The sequence below is a fragment of the Ornithorhynchus anatinus genome, chromosome 6, assembly GCF_004115215.2.
Source record: "Ornithorhynchus anatinus isolate Pmale09 chromosome 6, mOrnAna1.pri.v4, whole genome shotgun sequence".
In the NCBI taxonomy this organism is placed as follows: Eukaryota; Metazoa; Chordata; class Mammalia; order Monotremata; family Ornithorhynchidae; genus Ornithorhynchus; species Ornithorhynchus anatinus.
The window spans coordinates 27,085,646-27,100,555 of record NC_041733.1 but is presented as its reverse complement, the minus strand read 5'-3'; the positions used below and the strand labels follow the sequence as shown (position 1 = coordinate 27,100,555).

Below are 14,910 nucleotides of genomic sequence, written 5' to 3'. Positions count from 1 at the left end.
TAAATGAGGCAACAGTCTAAGTAGCCAGGAAAACAGGTATTGGCATGGCCTAGTGGCAAGACCATGGGTTTAGGAGTCAGAGAATATAGGTTCTAATCCCAGATGTGCCACTTGTCTGCTATGTGACCTTGGGCAAGTCACTTCACTTTTCTGTACCTCAGTTATCTCATCCGTAAAATGGGGATTCAGTGTCTGTTCTCCCTCCTACTTGGATTGGGAGTCCCTTGTGGGACCTGATTATCATGTATCTCACCTACCACTTAGTTCAGTGGTTGGCACATAGTAGGCCCTTAGTAAATACCATTATAATAATAATAATGATAGTATTTGTTAAGCACTTGCTATGTGCCAAGCACTTTTCAAAGCTCTGGGGTAGCTAGAAGGTTGTTCCACGTGGGGCTCACAGTCTTAATTCCCATTTTACAGATGAGGTAACTGAGGCACAGAGAAGTTAAGTGACTTGCCCAAAGTCACACAGCTGACAACTAGCAGAGCTGGGATTAGAACCCCCAAGCCTATGTTCTTTCCACTAGGCCACGCTGCTTTCCAGTAGTAGTACTACTAGTAATGATAAATCCATGTAGCCCAACTTGTGGATCATGGTATTCCAGATTCAACTTTTGTTGTTGGGGTGGGGGAGAATTCCCTGATTATTCTATCTTATTTTACCCAAATCCTATAATGAAAACATGTGCTATAGCAGAGCTGATTGTATTTTGAGAACAAAATGTGGGTGTAGTCCCCTAATAGTATTGTAGTTTGCATTTAGATGTCCTTGAGAATTATACTTTAAGAACTAGCATCTCTAATTTGAACTGAAATCCTACATTAACTGTTTAGAGTTCCTCAGATTCCTAAACTGTAGTAGAATTGAACGTGCAAAGTGCCATCAAAATAATCACTCTCCCTAGTAATCTAAGTGCTTAAAATATAAACTTAAGCGTAGAGATCGCCAGTCAGTATTTATTAATGCCCATTATATGTGTAGCTACATACCTGTATGTTCAGTGATATAGGAATATATTGTTACTGTTAAAGCTATATAGGTTATTTTAGGAAATAGTTTGAATTACAGTATCAAACTGCTAAAATAAACAGGGGCAAAGTTGAATTAATAGGTTGTGTCAAAGCATTATATGAATCCTATTTTTCAGTGGATTCTAATTTTATATAATGCCCTAAAGCATACTAATTCCAATTTATTAAATTGTTACATGCTTAATTTTTAGGTATTAGAGCATTTGAAAATTTGGTAACTTTATAAAAGTTAATATCAAAATGTGTATGTTCTTGGATACTGAATTTTTGGTTTCAATGAATTCATCTATTATTTACAGGTTGGTGAAAAATATTAACAGAAAAAAAGAAGGTCTGATTCCTGGGAACAGTTTACAAGTTTTAATTGGTGACTGTAGGTTTCGGAATGCCAAAATTGCAGGTATAATATAATATGAGGTATACTTTTTGGTATTATTTTAACGCCTAGAGCTCTTAAAATTGTACTGCACACCCAAAATGCACAGGATACAACTGTTGTGGCACTTCAATAACCTACTGGCTTGTTCTAAGCTTTATTCACTTTATTCACCCACTAGACTGTGAGCTTGTTGTGGGCAGAGAATGTGTCTACCAACTCTATTGTACTGTACTCTTCCAAGCAAATAAATACAATTGATTGATTAAGTTTAGAAGGTAAGGAAAGCAAATTAAACAGTCTTTACAAAAAATAGTTAATAAGATTGAAAGAGAATTTGTAAAATCATAATTTTGGAGAGAAATCTTTTAAGAAGAGTTACTGAAAAGTGGTAGTGGATATTTTGGAATCAATTGTAATCCTATCAGTCATCAAACCAAAAATGATATAACCAAAGCCTTAGCAACCTTCAAATGATGTGTTTTCTTATGTGCATATACCACCACTAGAAGAATGCTTTCCATGCATGAGTTCATCCTTTTCAAAACCAATCCACAGACCATTTCTGGAATACAAACCATCTAGGCTTTCCTCTTCTTCTCCATGAAAAGACATTTTATTTTTCAGGATATCAAAATTAGAGAAAGAGAATTTCGCACATCTTAACATACCTTGATAGATAGCCAGAAAAGTTTGATCATGTCCTAATGCAGTTTGGAGGGTGGCCTGACACTCTAGGCCATCATTATCTCTGCAAAGACCCAATGGAATTCACCAGGAAATGGAGGAGGAGGTTTGTTTCTGTAATTTAAATCCTGGGAAACACATTCCTTCAATCTGTATTATCGGAATCCTTCTATAGTCCCATTTTGATTGTCTTCATGGCGTATTCTGAAAGATAGTACTGGTGCTTGGGTCTTAAGTAGGAATGACTGCTTCAACAAGCTTGCTTCTGCAACAGACAGGGGTTGTTCAGTAACTTTAGAAAGCAAACCCCTGTGGGAAGTAGAATGATGAGTAGAGCTGGGACTTGAGGGGAAGCAAGGGAAACAGAGAAACTGCCACAGAGAATAAATCAGAAAAAAAATGCATTGCATTAGAGGGAGACCAATGCCTGAGTCAGGTCCAAATGAATGTGGTGTGCTATCCATGTAGGTCAGGCCATAGGGATCACTGGATCAATCAGTTAATCATATTTATTGAGTGTTTACTGTGTGCACAGCACTGTACTAAGCACTTGGGTAAGTACCCTGCAACAGAGTTGTTAGATATATTCCCATACAACGAGCTTACAATCAAGAGGGGGAGACAGACATTAATATAAATTATGGATATTTAAGTGCTGTGGGGAAGGGTTGGATCCAGGAAGTCCTGTTAGTTTTGTTCTGTATGCCTTTCTCTCTGAAGGGTTCAGCTCTGTAGGTGCAGGGATGTGATCTGGTGCACACTCCCTGTGTCTGAAAAAGCATAACCAGTATATTTTCCAATCCAGAGGCAAAAATAGCAGATGAATACTGTTTTGTTCCAGGTCAAGCAATAAAAACAAGCAGTCTAAACCCATGGAAAATTTATTTCTTTTTCATGACGCTGGTTTGAGTTTTTTTTATATTCATTCAATTTTCTAAAATCCTCTCCTTCCTCACCTTATTGTTTAGGCCATCACAGAGGATTGATACTTCTCAGAATCAATGAACGTATTCATTAGTTCCAAATAGCCTTTGCCTGTGAGAGGTAGCTTGTGGCAAATTTCCTTTTTATGGTGTATTTAACTTGTACTGGACTCTCCCAAGCATTAGTTTAGTGCTCAGTACACATTATTCATTCATTTAATAGTATTTATTGAGCGCTTACTATGTGCAGAACCCTGTTCTAAGTGCTTGGAATGTACAATTCAGCAACAGAGAGAGACAATCCCTGCCCAATGACAGGCTCACAGTCTAATCGGGGGAGACAGATGTACAAAAACAAGACAATATAATCATGATAAATAGAATCAAGGGGATGTACACCTCATTAACAAAATAAATAGGGTAATAAAAATATATACTAAGTAGTCTAATTGAGACCACTGATTGTGAGAGTACTCCAATAAACATGCTCTCTGGTAACCACCCTTCATCAGAAAAAGATGCATAGGTCCAAACGATAATTTCCTTAAATGCTGTGACCAATTTTTCAAACTGTGAATTTTAGGGGTATCGTAAAATGAGAATGCATTGTGCAATCAGATCTATTTCCACTTCCAAAGGATGGAAGATGACTTGAATGTAGATTTGACAAAATCATTATGAACCAGTTGATCTGCTCTACAGACCTCTAGGGATTTAAGGTGTGGGTCTGCCCAAAGGAAGGCAGAAACCTAAATCTTTCATCCCGGGTTTGAGACAAATCCTAATTGCTTCAGGCCAATATTTTGTCTTTCAAAAAACAGTTTTCTTATTGTGAGAGGTCACTATCTTAGATGGGACCATCCCTTTGCTTCCTAGGTTCATAGGCCATTAAATGTAAGGCCCAATTTTTAACAGATGATGCTGCATTACCTTGCTCTAAAGGATCTGGCTTAATATTCAAATCCTCTGAAATTGGATGATGCCAAACCAGAGCCATATATCGTTCAAAGAGGAAAATTATGAAGTTTCCGCCTGCTCATCGAAGGAATACTGAGTTATATTGTAGTAGAATAAAGTGTAGGGGACTGACTTTTCAGGTATACCAAGTTCGCATTTTGCTGTAATCACTCTTGGTATTAGCATTAGGCAGAGATAGGCTTGAAAATAAATGCACCCAAACTTCTCTTGGGCATTGGAGTTTGTGTAAATAGGAGAGATCAGAAAATATTTTCTGTTTTAACAAATTTGAGCTGTTAGAGTCTTCTTTCTTATGCAGGTCTTAAAAACCATGTTTAGAATTATCCAGTATTGAAGATAATCATCGAAAATGTGAAGTCAGTTGGAATAACTAAATAGTTACCAAATTTGGTTGTATTGTACTCTCTCAAGATCTTATTAGAGTGCTCTGCACACTGGGAAGCACTCAATAAATACCTTTTATTCATTGGGGAGTAGAAATCCTAATTTAAGATCAGAGAATATGAAATTGTGTATTTTATCTTGGATTGAAAATGCATCCATGATCATAAATAACCACTTTACATTTAGAGTGCATCTATGTTCATATATTTACAAAATAGGTTTAAAACCACTTTGGGCCTACAGTTGCATTGTAGGTCATAAAGCACTTTATTTCTGATGTCATTGCCTGAAACAAACCTCCCTGACCCTTGCTGTCAATTGAAAGCATGTTTTTGTGCATTTAGGGCATATCACTTTATTTGATGCATACAACAATCTGACTAATGGATTTTGCATACGATACACTTTTTAAAATTTATAGTTTGGAAGAAAACATCAAGTGAATTGTACATTTTCATCATTTAATTTTAATTATCAATAAATCGTATTAAACAACCACTGTGTGCAGCACACTAAACGAAGTACTTAGGAGAGTACAACAGATTTAGAAGACTTGATTCGTGGCCTCCAGGGAATTCACAGTGTAAGCACCTTCCGGAGGGAGGTAATGTCTTAGGGGGCTAGCTACAGTATTTAAACCAACATTGTGCTTTTACTTGAGACTGTAGGAAATACAGCTATCTACAAATAATATAAGTTATTTTTGCACTAATGGAGACAGGAAATTAATAACCAGTTAGCCACTTCCAGTGTATTATGTTCAAATGGTGGAAAACCAAGTGGCTTTAATCCAGCTAGGCTTCTTTGTGTCTCATGGAATATCAGAAAGTAGGTATGAGTGTTATATTTTATGCACAAATCAGATGCTTGATAAATTGCAAAATATTAGACCTATTATCCTGCAGTATTTTGAAGAGCGGAAAAATTAAGCCGCTTCAGGTGCATGGCAGTATAAAATGTAAGTTCAGAATTTTGCTCTTTTTAAAGTATCTCCAGTTTTAATTCTGCATAGATAGTATAATGTAAAGTTTGCACTATCACTCATGCACTTTAACAAACCTAATATCAGGTCTTCAGTGTTATCTTCAGGCACACCCTGTTATTTGTCCAGGTCTATTAATCTGGTGTTAATAAGAGAAGAAAAATACATTTTGCAATTTCATCTTGCCTTTCAGAGTGTCGAGGTGTTTGTTTCATAAAATATAGATGGCTTTGATAAGTAACTGTAAAACTAGGCACTGACTTTCACAATCAAACACACAAAAGACATTGACGTTTTGGAGGGATTTTGAAATCCTTATAGCTGGATTTTTTTTGTAACACATATTTCAGAAAAAACATGTTCTTGGCCTTAAATGACACTTGAATATTAACCACATTCTTCATTACTTTGTAGATGCTGCCCTGAGTAACACATGAAATCTAAATTCCCCTTGAATTAAGGGAGAAAAATAAAATCTGTGTTTTGTTACTCCTTTGGAGTCACGAACTAGACCTTGCTCTAAAGGCATTTCAGAGAAATAGCACAATAGTTGGAATCACCCTGTATTTTCATGACATTCACAGAACTTCTAACTTCATCTGCACTGAGCTGGCCTGCGATTCCCAACTGTTTGTCTCAGTCATTAAAGAAGGCATTCTTCACTCCATTTTGCAGGGAGAATGACAGTGGTGTGTTGGTTATGCCTACAGTTTTCATCGCACCCATCTCTAAACTCCATCCAAAAGATTGAAACTGATTCTTCTTACGCATCACAGGTTGAAATCTCTACCTAGTTTTGACATCAACAACATTTTTGTGGTAGATTTGAAACCAAACCAGTTCTCCTTTTGGTAACCATAAAAAAAGAAAATGAAAGTTCCCTCTTTTTCCTAGTCCATAGATGATTTACTATTTCAACTTTGTGAATGTAGTGCACCAAAAGGGCGTTGTCTGGGTAATGTAATGTTGCAATAATGCTTATGTACCTCCTTTTGCACTTTGACTGGCAACTTATAGTTGCCAGGTATGTCTTAGGGTTCCAGAATTTTCCAAGGCAAAAACTTATATCTAGTAAGTGTTGAAGTTTACATTTTATGCATTGTAATTTAAGAACATGTGCCATAATTATAATTTAGATGTCCATATTTGCACTAAAGATGTTCTTATTATAAGATCATACTTTTCAACATCTTTATGATATGTGTACTTTTGAAATATTTGAAAAGGAGTCAATTCTATTGATATTTTTCATAATTTATTTTGTGTTTTTGTTCTCGTTTTTCTGTATATAATACAGATGTACAGGTGATTTGACTTTGAAATAGATTGCTTTGAAATACAGGGTCAGTCGTATGCATGTGGTACTGAATTTCTATGGTCTGATTTGACTGATATGTTTTATATTGTGGACTGCAGAAGAAGAATGCTTTGAACCAAACTGATTTTCTGAATCAAGGAGTCTGAGTTGTATTATAGACTGTTAGGTTAGGTATATGTTTTTTGGTGCAGTTTTTGTATAAGGCAGTGTTGAACACTGTAAAAACCTGCCATAGTAAGTCAGGCACTTCAGTATGTACTTTGATCAGTAACAACGATAGATTATGCCTATGGCATTTTTTGAAATCTGTTCCTTAAAAACAGATTAGTTGCATTTTATCTAGGTTACCTGGAAATTTGGGGATTTCAAAATGTCAAATAGTTGGAATTCTTGATAGATAATTGTCATTTTTCAGAAATATTTCCTTATTTTAAAAATTGCATAATGAGACAATTTGCCTGTTAAAAATACAAATGAAACCCAAGTCAATCACTGTTAAGACCACTTTAGGGAATTGTGGCACAGATTTGGAAGGTGTGAACTTGAAAATTAATGTTCCTCCTCTTTATTCACATTACATGTGCAGTCAAGTGGTTTAATCATTTTTGTTTTCAATATTACTTTTAGGCCTTCGATCATATATAAAACTAATGGGTTTGGTGGATCCAAGTGTATAGCTAGGGTCTTTTAATGTTTTAAAACATCGCACAATGAATATTTTATTTGTCTATGTTTTAAAGTGCAACTGCTCTGTATAAATTTTACTAGATTATAAATGCATATGTTACTGTAAACTATAAGGGGGATTTCGCTAATCTGAAAATTCAGTGATGTAAATCTACCAGTAAAAATGTGTTCATTCTATATTTAAAAAAATCAAGCACTGTTTAAATAAATGAAACTCACGAATCTTTATTTTTGCCAATTGTTGATTACATTTTGTATAATTATTCCTTTTTATCCAGCAATACAATTCATTAAGGCAGTAGGCTTTTGAATAAGATTTTTATATTTTGCTATGATTGTCATTAATACTTATCACTCTCTGCTGCAGGAAAATGGAGAAAAAGTTCCGTATCCAATTCAGTGAGCTGGTGTGCTAATTAAGGACATTAATATGTCCCTAGAGAACTGTCTGTAAATTAAAATGTGTTTTCAGGTCCTTATTCTTGAAGCAATAGAGAAGTAAATATTGGAATTTATTTTTTACATAAAACAGATCTTTATATTTAAAACAAACCACTGATAAAATAGAAAGCTACTCAAATGTTCAGATTCCAGTATTCTGCTACTCTTACTTTGAAGTGATTTTTGTGTGTGCTTCAGGCAAATCCAGATATTTCCACCAAAAATCCTCTCAAAAGATACACTTCCTCATATATTCTTCGTAAAGGCTAATGAGCTTTAGTGAAATTAAATATATACGCCTCTCTTGCTTCCTGACAGGCTTTCACAGCTTGCATACAGCTTTGTACTAATAGCTTCAGTGACAGGTATAGTAGACCTTCTTCTCCCATCCGGATGCGCTCTGCAAACCTGTCCTCCATAGACGACTCATCAGATAATTTTACTCTCAATTGAGATTGGATTTAAAATACTTATTTAGAAGAATAAATATTAAAAAATTAAGGGATTTAGGATAGGAAGAGTGTTGTAGGTATCTCATTTGAATTACTCACATTTAACTTGGTAACAGTAGTGGTATTTGTTAAGCACCGTGCTCAGCCGTGGGGTAGACAGAGGATAGTAAGATTGGACACAATCCCCATCCCATGTAGAGCTCACAGTCTAAGGGGGAAAGAACAGGCAATGAATTTCCACTTTACAGATGAGAAAGTTGAGGCTTAAATAAGTTGTGGCTTGCCCAAGGTAACATGGCAGGCAAATGGCAGAGTTTCTACTAGGCCATGCTGCTTCTCTATTTAGTACTTTTAAAAATTTTAAAATTCAATTCCTGGTTAGAAATAATAAGCCGATATGAAGAATGTATTATCTTGGTGCAGTGGGAGCAAAATATTCTCTTTGGGTGAAGAATATTTTACCTTAGTTCTGACATGGCAATCAACTAATATAATTTTTCCATGAGATTGTAATTTAATCTGTCACTTCCAGTGATCCAACAGCATGATTAGATCTATTTAGGTTAAGCGATATAGCAATTTTGAAAGTGTTAATGATTTTTTATCCAGACTGGAAGTGCCCTAGGCAAAAACCAGAAGAAGAGTACAATCCTGAGGCAGTTTCTCTGGGGTCTGCTTGAAACCCCTTATGTTTTTAGTGAATGAGAGGTGCCACATACAGGTGGTTTGTATAGTTATGAGACCATTTTCACCAATGGGGGTCCATTCCTGAAGGGGTTGATGGCGTCTTGCTGCGCCTACAGCCACATGGGGCTTTGTTTGCCAGCTTCCCTGCTGCAGTCCTCTGAACTCACTGATGGTCTCCATGGCAACAGAATGGGGAGCCTCTATTCTGCTCCCCAGAGGCTCCGTGGTCACGGACACTTAGTCATCCACATTTACAGCAGCATGTTTTGATGACTGAATTTTCATCCTTTAGAATTTTAAGAAAAGTGATTGGGTTAACTTGTCTTCTCTCATCCCCAGGATCAGGAGTGGCGATTCCTTGTGTTCTGTATATGATTCTTTTATCCCAAAGGTTGTTAGCATTTTAGCAATCCATTTTATGTAGGTCTCCATTTGGAGTAAGCCGAAGATGCCCACCCCACAAAATATCGGAGACTGACAGTAGCAGAGCATTGAGCACATGCCATTTTCTCGAATGAATTAGTAACATTTATGTTTATTTAAAACTCTTATTTCCAGCAAACATGACATATGCATACAGAGTCCTTCATACCACTTGAGAATTGCTACTCAAATACTTTTCTGCCTGTATTCCCCAAGAAATACCTGGTAAACTTAAAAATACATTTTTGATTGAGGACTGAACATGTAAGCAAATGGTTAATATCTAAAAAAGCTGCCTAGCATCCAACAACTTTTTCATAGCCGATTTGAACAACTTGTTTCAAAATCTCAGAAATTTTAAAGGAGGTTTACCATGCAAATGTAAAGCTTAACTGGTTTTCCTCTCACCTTTCAGTTAAAAGTATTGTTTTAATCTGATATATCCTTCAGTAGACTTGGCTAAAGATAGCAGAATTCAAAGGTGCAGAAACCAAATTTCAAAAGGGAAGAGGAACTCAGGTGCTTTAAGGAGCTGGAGCCACAAGAAGAAGCATTGGTGTATAGTACATTGCTTGTAACTCAGTAACTAAATCAAATGAGTCTTTCAAAAAGGAGGGAGAAGCCAGGAAGGAAAACCTCGTGATTCTCCTGTACTTGAGTTGTTTGGAGCTTTCCACACCATTCAATCTGATACGGTCACAGTGACAATGTCATTGTTCAATCCACCCTTTAATCATCACAAGAATTGTCAATATCATTTATTCTAAGATTATTGATACTTTCCCTTCTAGAAGCCCATTTTATTTAACCTAGTAAATGTTAGTCCCACTTAAGTTTGCTTTGTTATATCTCTGATCCACTTAACAAATCTGGAAACCTTGGTGTAAATCCCATATTTGCCTCTTGCTGCACACTCTTCTCCCCAGCTAATTATTCCTGTTAGAAATCTGGTTTGACCCACTTCAACAGTATGAGGACCTCCACTGTCTCCCTGACAAGAATCTTTACCTCCGTCTCGATAACCAGCACAGAACATGTTATTAGAAATGGTGAATTTAGTAGATTGCAAGCATGTGGCTCTATCTACAAATGGGACTCTCAGGGTTTGGAGAATTGGTGAAGTCCTTCCTTTATTGAAAACCTTACCCCAACCACTCACTGTACCAACTCCATTCTTGGTGAAGAGGTTTGTGTACTCTTTATCTGCGATACAAATGGGAGTTACATAACGGTTCAAATTTAAAGGATTCTCCAGTTCAAGAAGTGCAATATCATTATTGTACTTGCTTATTTGCGCATTGTAATTGGGGTGAAGAATAGCTTGCTTCACAGTACGCCTTTGCTCAGTCTTGTCATCATTTTCAACATTATGTTCACCTGTTGAGAATCAATTTGTCATTAAGAGTTTGACGTCAGATTGCACTTCCCCAAAGAAGCTCGTCGCCTACCAACTCTTGTATTCTCCCAAGTGCTTAGTACAGTGCTCTTCACCCAATAAGTGCTTAATAAATGGAGAAGCAGCGTGGTCTAGGGAGTAGCACAGAGACTGGGATTCAGAAGGGCTTGGGTTCTAATTCTGACTGCCACTTGTCTGCTGTGTAACCTTGGAGAAGTCACTTCACTTCTCTGTGCCTGTTACTTCAGTTGTAAAATGGGGAGTAAGACTGAGCCCCAGGTGGGACATGGACTGTGTCCAACCTGATTAGTGTGTAACTACTCCAAGGTTTAGTACAGTGCCTGGCATATAGTGCTAACAAATACCATAAAAACAAATATCATGGATTGAAATTCACCAGGCCCATAAGTAGTAATAATAATAATTGTGCTTGTTAAGCAGCCCTATGTGCCAAGTACTTGGGTAGATAAAATACAATCAGCTCAGATATGGTCCTTATGATTATGGAGAATGGATATTCAATCTACACTTTACAGAGAAGGAAATTTGAGGCCCAGCAAAATCAAGTGAATTAACCCAGATTGCATAGTTGACAAGTGGCAGAGTCAGAACTAGAACCCAAGTCTTTCTGAATCCCAAGGTATGCGCTACCCACTAGGCCATGCGTCTTCTCCATTAAAACTCAAGTTCTCTTTGCCCCAGGCTACAGTGCTTTCCTAATCAGGCCTTTCATGTCTAAGCAACAAAGTTTCTAATTCATGACTCAAGGAATGCAGTGGGTATAGGGCAAGGAAGGACTGGAATGAAACCTTGGGTTCTGACTTCCTTTTTTTCCTCTCCATTATATGTGAGCGAGTACCTGGATTTAATTCTATATGTTTAATCAAGTAGGGTCTTGTTACAAAATAAGATTTTTAATTTGTTTTTTGATCAGGTGGTTTTGTGGTAACTGGCTTTGCTAGATCCTAATACATTTGAAAACTATATTATCTTTATTAGATTTTACATTATTTAGGTTTTAAAAGGTATTAAAATTGGTTGGCACTTTCTATTCAGGAAAAACCCATTAGTTTTTGAGAGGGTACCAAAAGTGGTGAAGCTGACCTTTGTTTAAGAAAGACCTAATTTGCCTGTGTTAGCCCTCTTCCAGGGCTTTTATCATGGCGAGTATCACCTTAACGAGGGCTCTGTCGGATTGTGTTTAATGAAATCAATTGTCCTGAAAGTAGGGGTGTGAAAACCGAGGAACTGCACCTGGGTTAGACTGATTTTGTTTTCATTTGACTGGAAAATTTGGAAATTATTATCCGGACCGGCATATTTATGTACTCCATGTCATCCCTCAAAATAAGAAAATCACAGAAATGAGAGAAGAACAAATGATAGAATTATTTTAAAAACTCCAGGAGTCCCGTTCACTTAACATTTGAGCCATCCACACAAACATGTATAAATCCCAACGTAAGAAAATAAATAATGTGAATTATGATGGTGGTATTTGTTAGGGCTTACTAGGTGCCAGGCACTGTACTAAGCGCTGAGGAAGGGAGATGAAGAGCAGGGGCCTGGGAGTCAGAGGACATGGGTTCTAATCCTGACTCTACCACATGTCCGCTGTGTGTCGTTGGGCAAGTCACTTAGCTTCTCTGTGCCTCAGTTACCTCATCCGTAAAATGGGGATCAAGACTGTGAGTCTTAGTAAGTGTTTAACAAATACAATTATTATTAGTAGTAATAGCAATAAAGCAATGGTATTTATCGAGCACTTGCTTTGTGCAGAGCACTGTACTAAGGGCTTGGGAAAGTACAGTACCACAAATTTGGTAGCTATGATCCCAGCCTACAAAGACGGTAGGTTAAAATAAATTACAGATCGGGGAAATGGCAGAGTGCAAGGATATGTGCATAAATGCTGTGAGCTGAGGGTGGGGTCAACACCAAAGTGCTTAAGGGTTACAGATCCAAATGCATAGGTAACTCGGAGGGGAACGCAGGGGAAATGAGGGCTTAGTCAGAGAAGGCCTCTTGGAGAAGATGCAATTTTCGAAGAGTTTTTCAGGTGGGATGAGTGGTGATGTGTGATAGCAATTTGAATGGAGTGGAAAGGGCAGAGTCTAGGGATGTTGTGAACAATAAAAATGATGAAAAGATACAGAAAAAGTTCCAATATTTTCCTTAAGAAAAAACTGGCCTAGAAAAAGTTAATTTGTTCAGTGATGACAAGTGAAAAATTAGGGTCCTTACTCCTGGGTGTACACAGGTATGCTTCTATTATGCTCCTTTTAACTTTAGCAATGCATACACATGATTTCTTAAAGTCGAAAGGAGCATAAGAGGAGAAGAATTTCTTGCAGTAAATTCATTCTTTTACCATAATAAAATGGAAGCATGTCAAATTTTGCAAACGGGCTTGGCATAAGTATACTTATATTGCCAATGTATTTGAAATCTATTTAAAGCAGACTCCTCTGTTGACAGAGCAAAGCAACCCACTTGCAACCTGAGGTGAAAAGAATGCTTTTGGAAAAAAAAATAGCCTGATGCAAATATTGTTCAGCATTTTGACAACACACCTTTCACTTGAAGCACACACAGCTGTTAGGTACTTATCTTTCCAGAAAAGTAATTTCCTAAAATTTCCTTGTTTCATAGCATGCTAGAAAAATTGAGAATAAGCCATTTATGGATATATTGGAAATTCAAGAATGGTCTCATCCCGTGTGCCTGATTAATCAATCATATTAATTGAGCACTTACTGTGTGCAGAGGACTGTACTAAGCACTTGGGGGAGTACAGTACCTCAGATTTATCAGACGTGTTCCCTTCCCATTATGACCTTATAGTCTGATTAAGAGAAGATGACTCTGGCTATACTAGAGAAATGGGGGCCTTTAGCTTTCATTCAGTCCTATTTATTGAGCCCTTCCTGTATACAGAGCACTGGGCTAAGCGCTTTGGGTCCAACCTCTTCCCTGTTGCCACCTTGATTGGCCTAGGAAAGTTACCAGAGTTCAGAGAGGCTGGTGGTGCCATAGTTTTATTCCTGGCTGCCAAGATAGAGGAAAAATAATGTTGGGCTGTTGGTCAGAGTGATTACTCTGTGTCTGCTCTTTTCAATGGCGTTCAGATTAAGGGTTACAAAGATTGCTGTTTTATTTAACAAAGTCCTACTTCCACCTGAACTACAGTTGCTATGGAGACCAAATATAAATTGCAAATCCTTTTAAATCCTTAGGAGATGAGGGAAGCATCAACACCTCAGGTAACCACTGCCTGCCTCTCTGTCACGACTAGAGTCAATCACAATCCAGGCTTCAGAATGCAATCTTTCAGAGAAAAAACCCACAAAACTTTTTAGTAGGAACTCAACTTAATGCAATGCAGCTGCCAGTGTTGATTTGTGACAAAATACTAGTAGCAATCCACCTATTTTTAAAAGCACATGTTAGATCTATTATAAATAGCAGGATGCAAATCCTGCAAAATTATCAAACAAATGCTTGTTTTGCTTTAGGCAGACTTGACCAGTGTATTCAATAGCTAATACTGTCAGGAACAACTTGATTAGTCTGCTAATTCTTTTGCATTTTACTCACCTAAGTGCTTAGTCTGTATTCTGCACATAGTAAACAATCAATAAGTACCACCCATGATCGATTTACTGATGAAAATCAGTAATGGTAATAGGCTTTAATTTCCTTACCAGCAATAACAGTGATCTCAACACCAGGTTCAATACAGTGTGCTGCAGTTATCACCCATTTTTCGTTAATAATAGCTCCTCCACAGAATCCTTCACCTTTACTCTCCAAAAGAACCTGTGGAAATAGAAATACAAATCAGGATAAACTACTGTAGCAGTGAACTCAAAAAGGTCACTTGAAAGCCAGAGTTAAACAATTTCGCAAGACGAGCCTATTAGCACAGGAGATTCAGAAATTCAGGAGTCAAAGAGTTGAAATTGCCCTAACTGAGGGGTCCTTCTATTTCATTATGAAGGACTCCAGAGCAATGGCAATCTGAAGGATGGACAAAATATGAGAAAAGAGATAAGCTTTTAAAGGAACAGTGAGAACTATGAGTAGTACCAGCTCTTTGACCTTGGATAAGTCACTATTTCTCTGTGCTTCCCTTCTC

At 37.2% G+C, this 14,910-nt stretch overlaps 2 protein-coding genes across 8 annotated transcripts in view; one reads left to right on the top strand and one right to left on the bottom strand.

Annotated features, from left to right (window-relative positions):
* The window catches only part of MCF2 (MCF.2 cell line derived transforming sequence), an 85,646-nt gene extending 78,045 nt beyond the window's left edge, over positions 1-7,601 (top strand). For 6 of the 7 annotated variants that reach the window (XM_029067410.2, XM_029067414.2, XM_029067411.2 and 3 more), the window contains 2 exons: positions 1,338-1,438; positions 6,044-7,601. In XM_029067410.2, the coding sequence (XP_028923243.1) occupies positions 1,338-1,438; positions 6,044-6,162 (220 nt within the window). In that variant the 3' untranslated portion in view covers positions 6,163-7,601. Of the gene's footprint in view, positions 1-1,337; positions 1,439-5,782 lie in introns of all 7 variants that reach the window. The other variant, XM_029067412.2, reaches the window with a different exon arrangement.
* Positions 7,602-9,458: 1,857 nt separating this feature from the next.
* F9 (coagulation factor IX) overlaps positions 9,459-14,910 on the bottom strand; it is a 32,768-nt gene continuing 27,316 nt past the window's right edge. Inside the window, exons 7-8 of the mRNA XM_001513506.4 lie at positions 14,477-14,591; positions 9,459-10,753 (exon numbers count right to left, since the gene is read on the bottom strand). Coding sequence (XP_001513556.2) covers positions 10,206-10,753; positions 14,477-14,591 — 663 coding nt within the window. The 3' untranslated portion in view covers positions 9,459-10,205. The remainder of the gene's footprint in view (positions 10,754-14,476; positions 14,592-14,910) is intronic.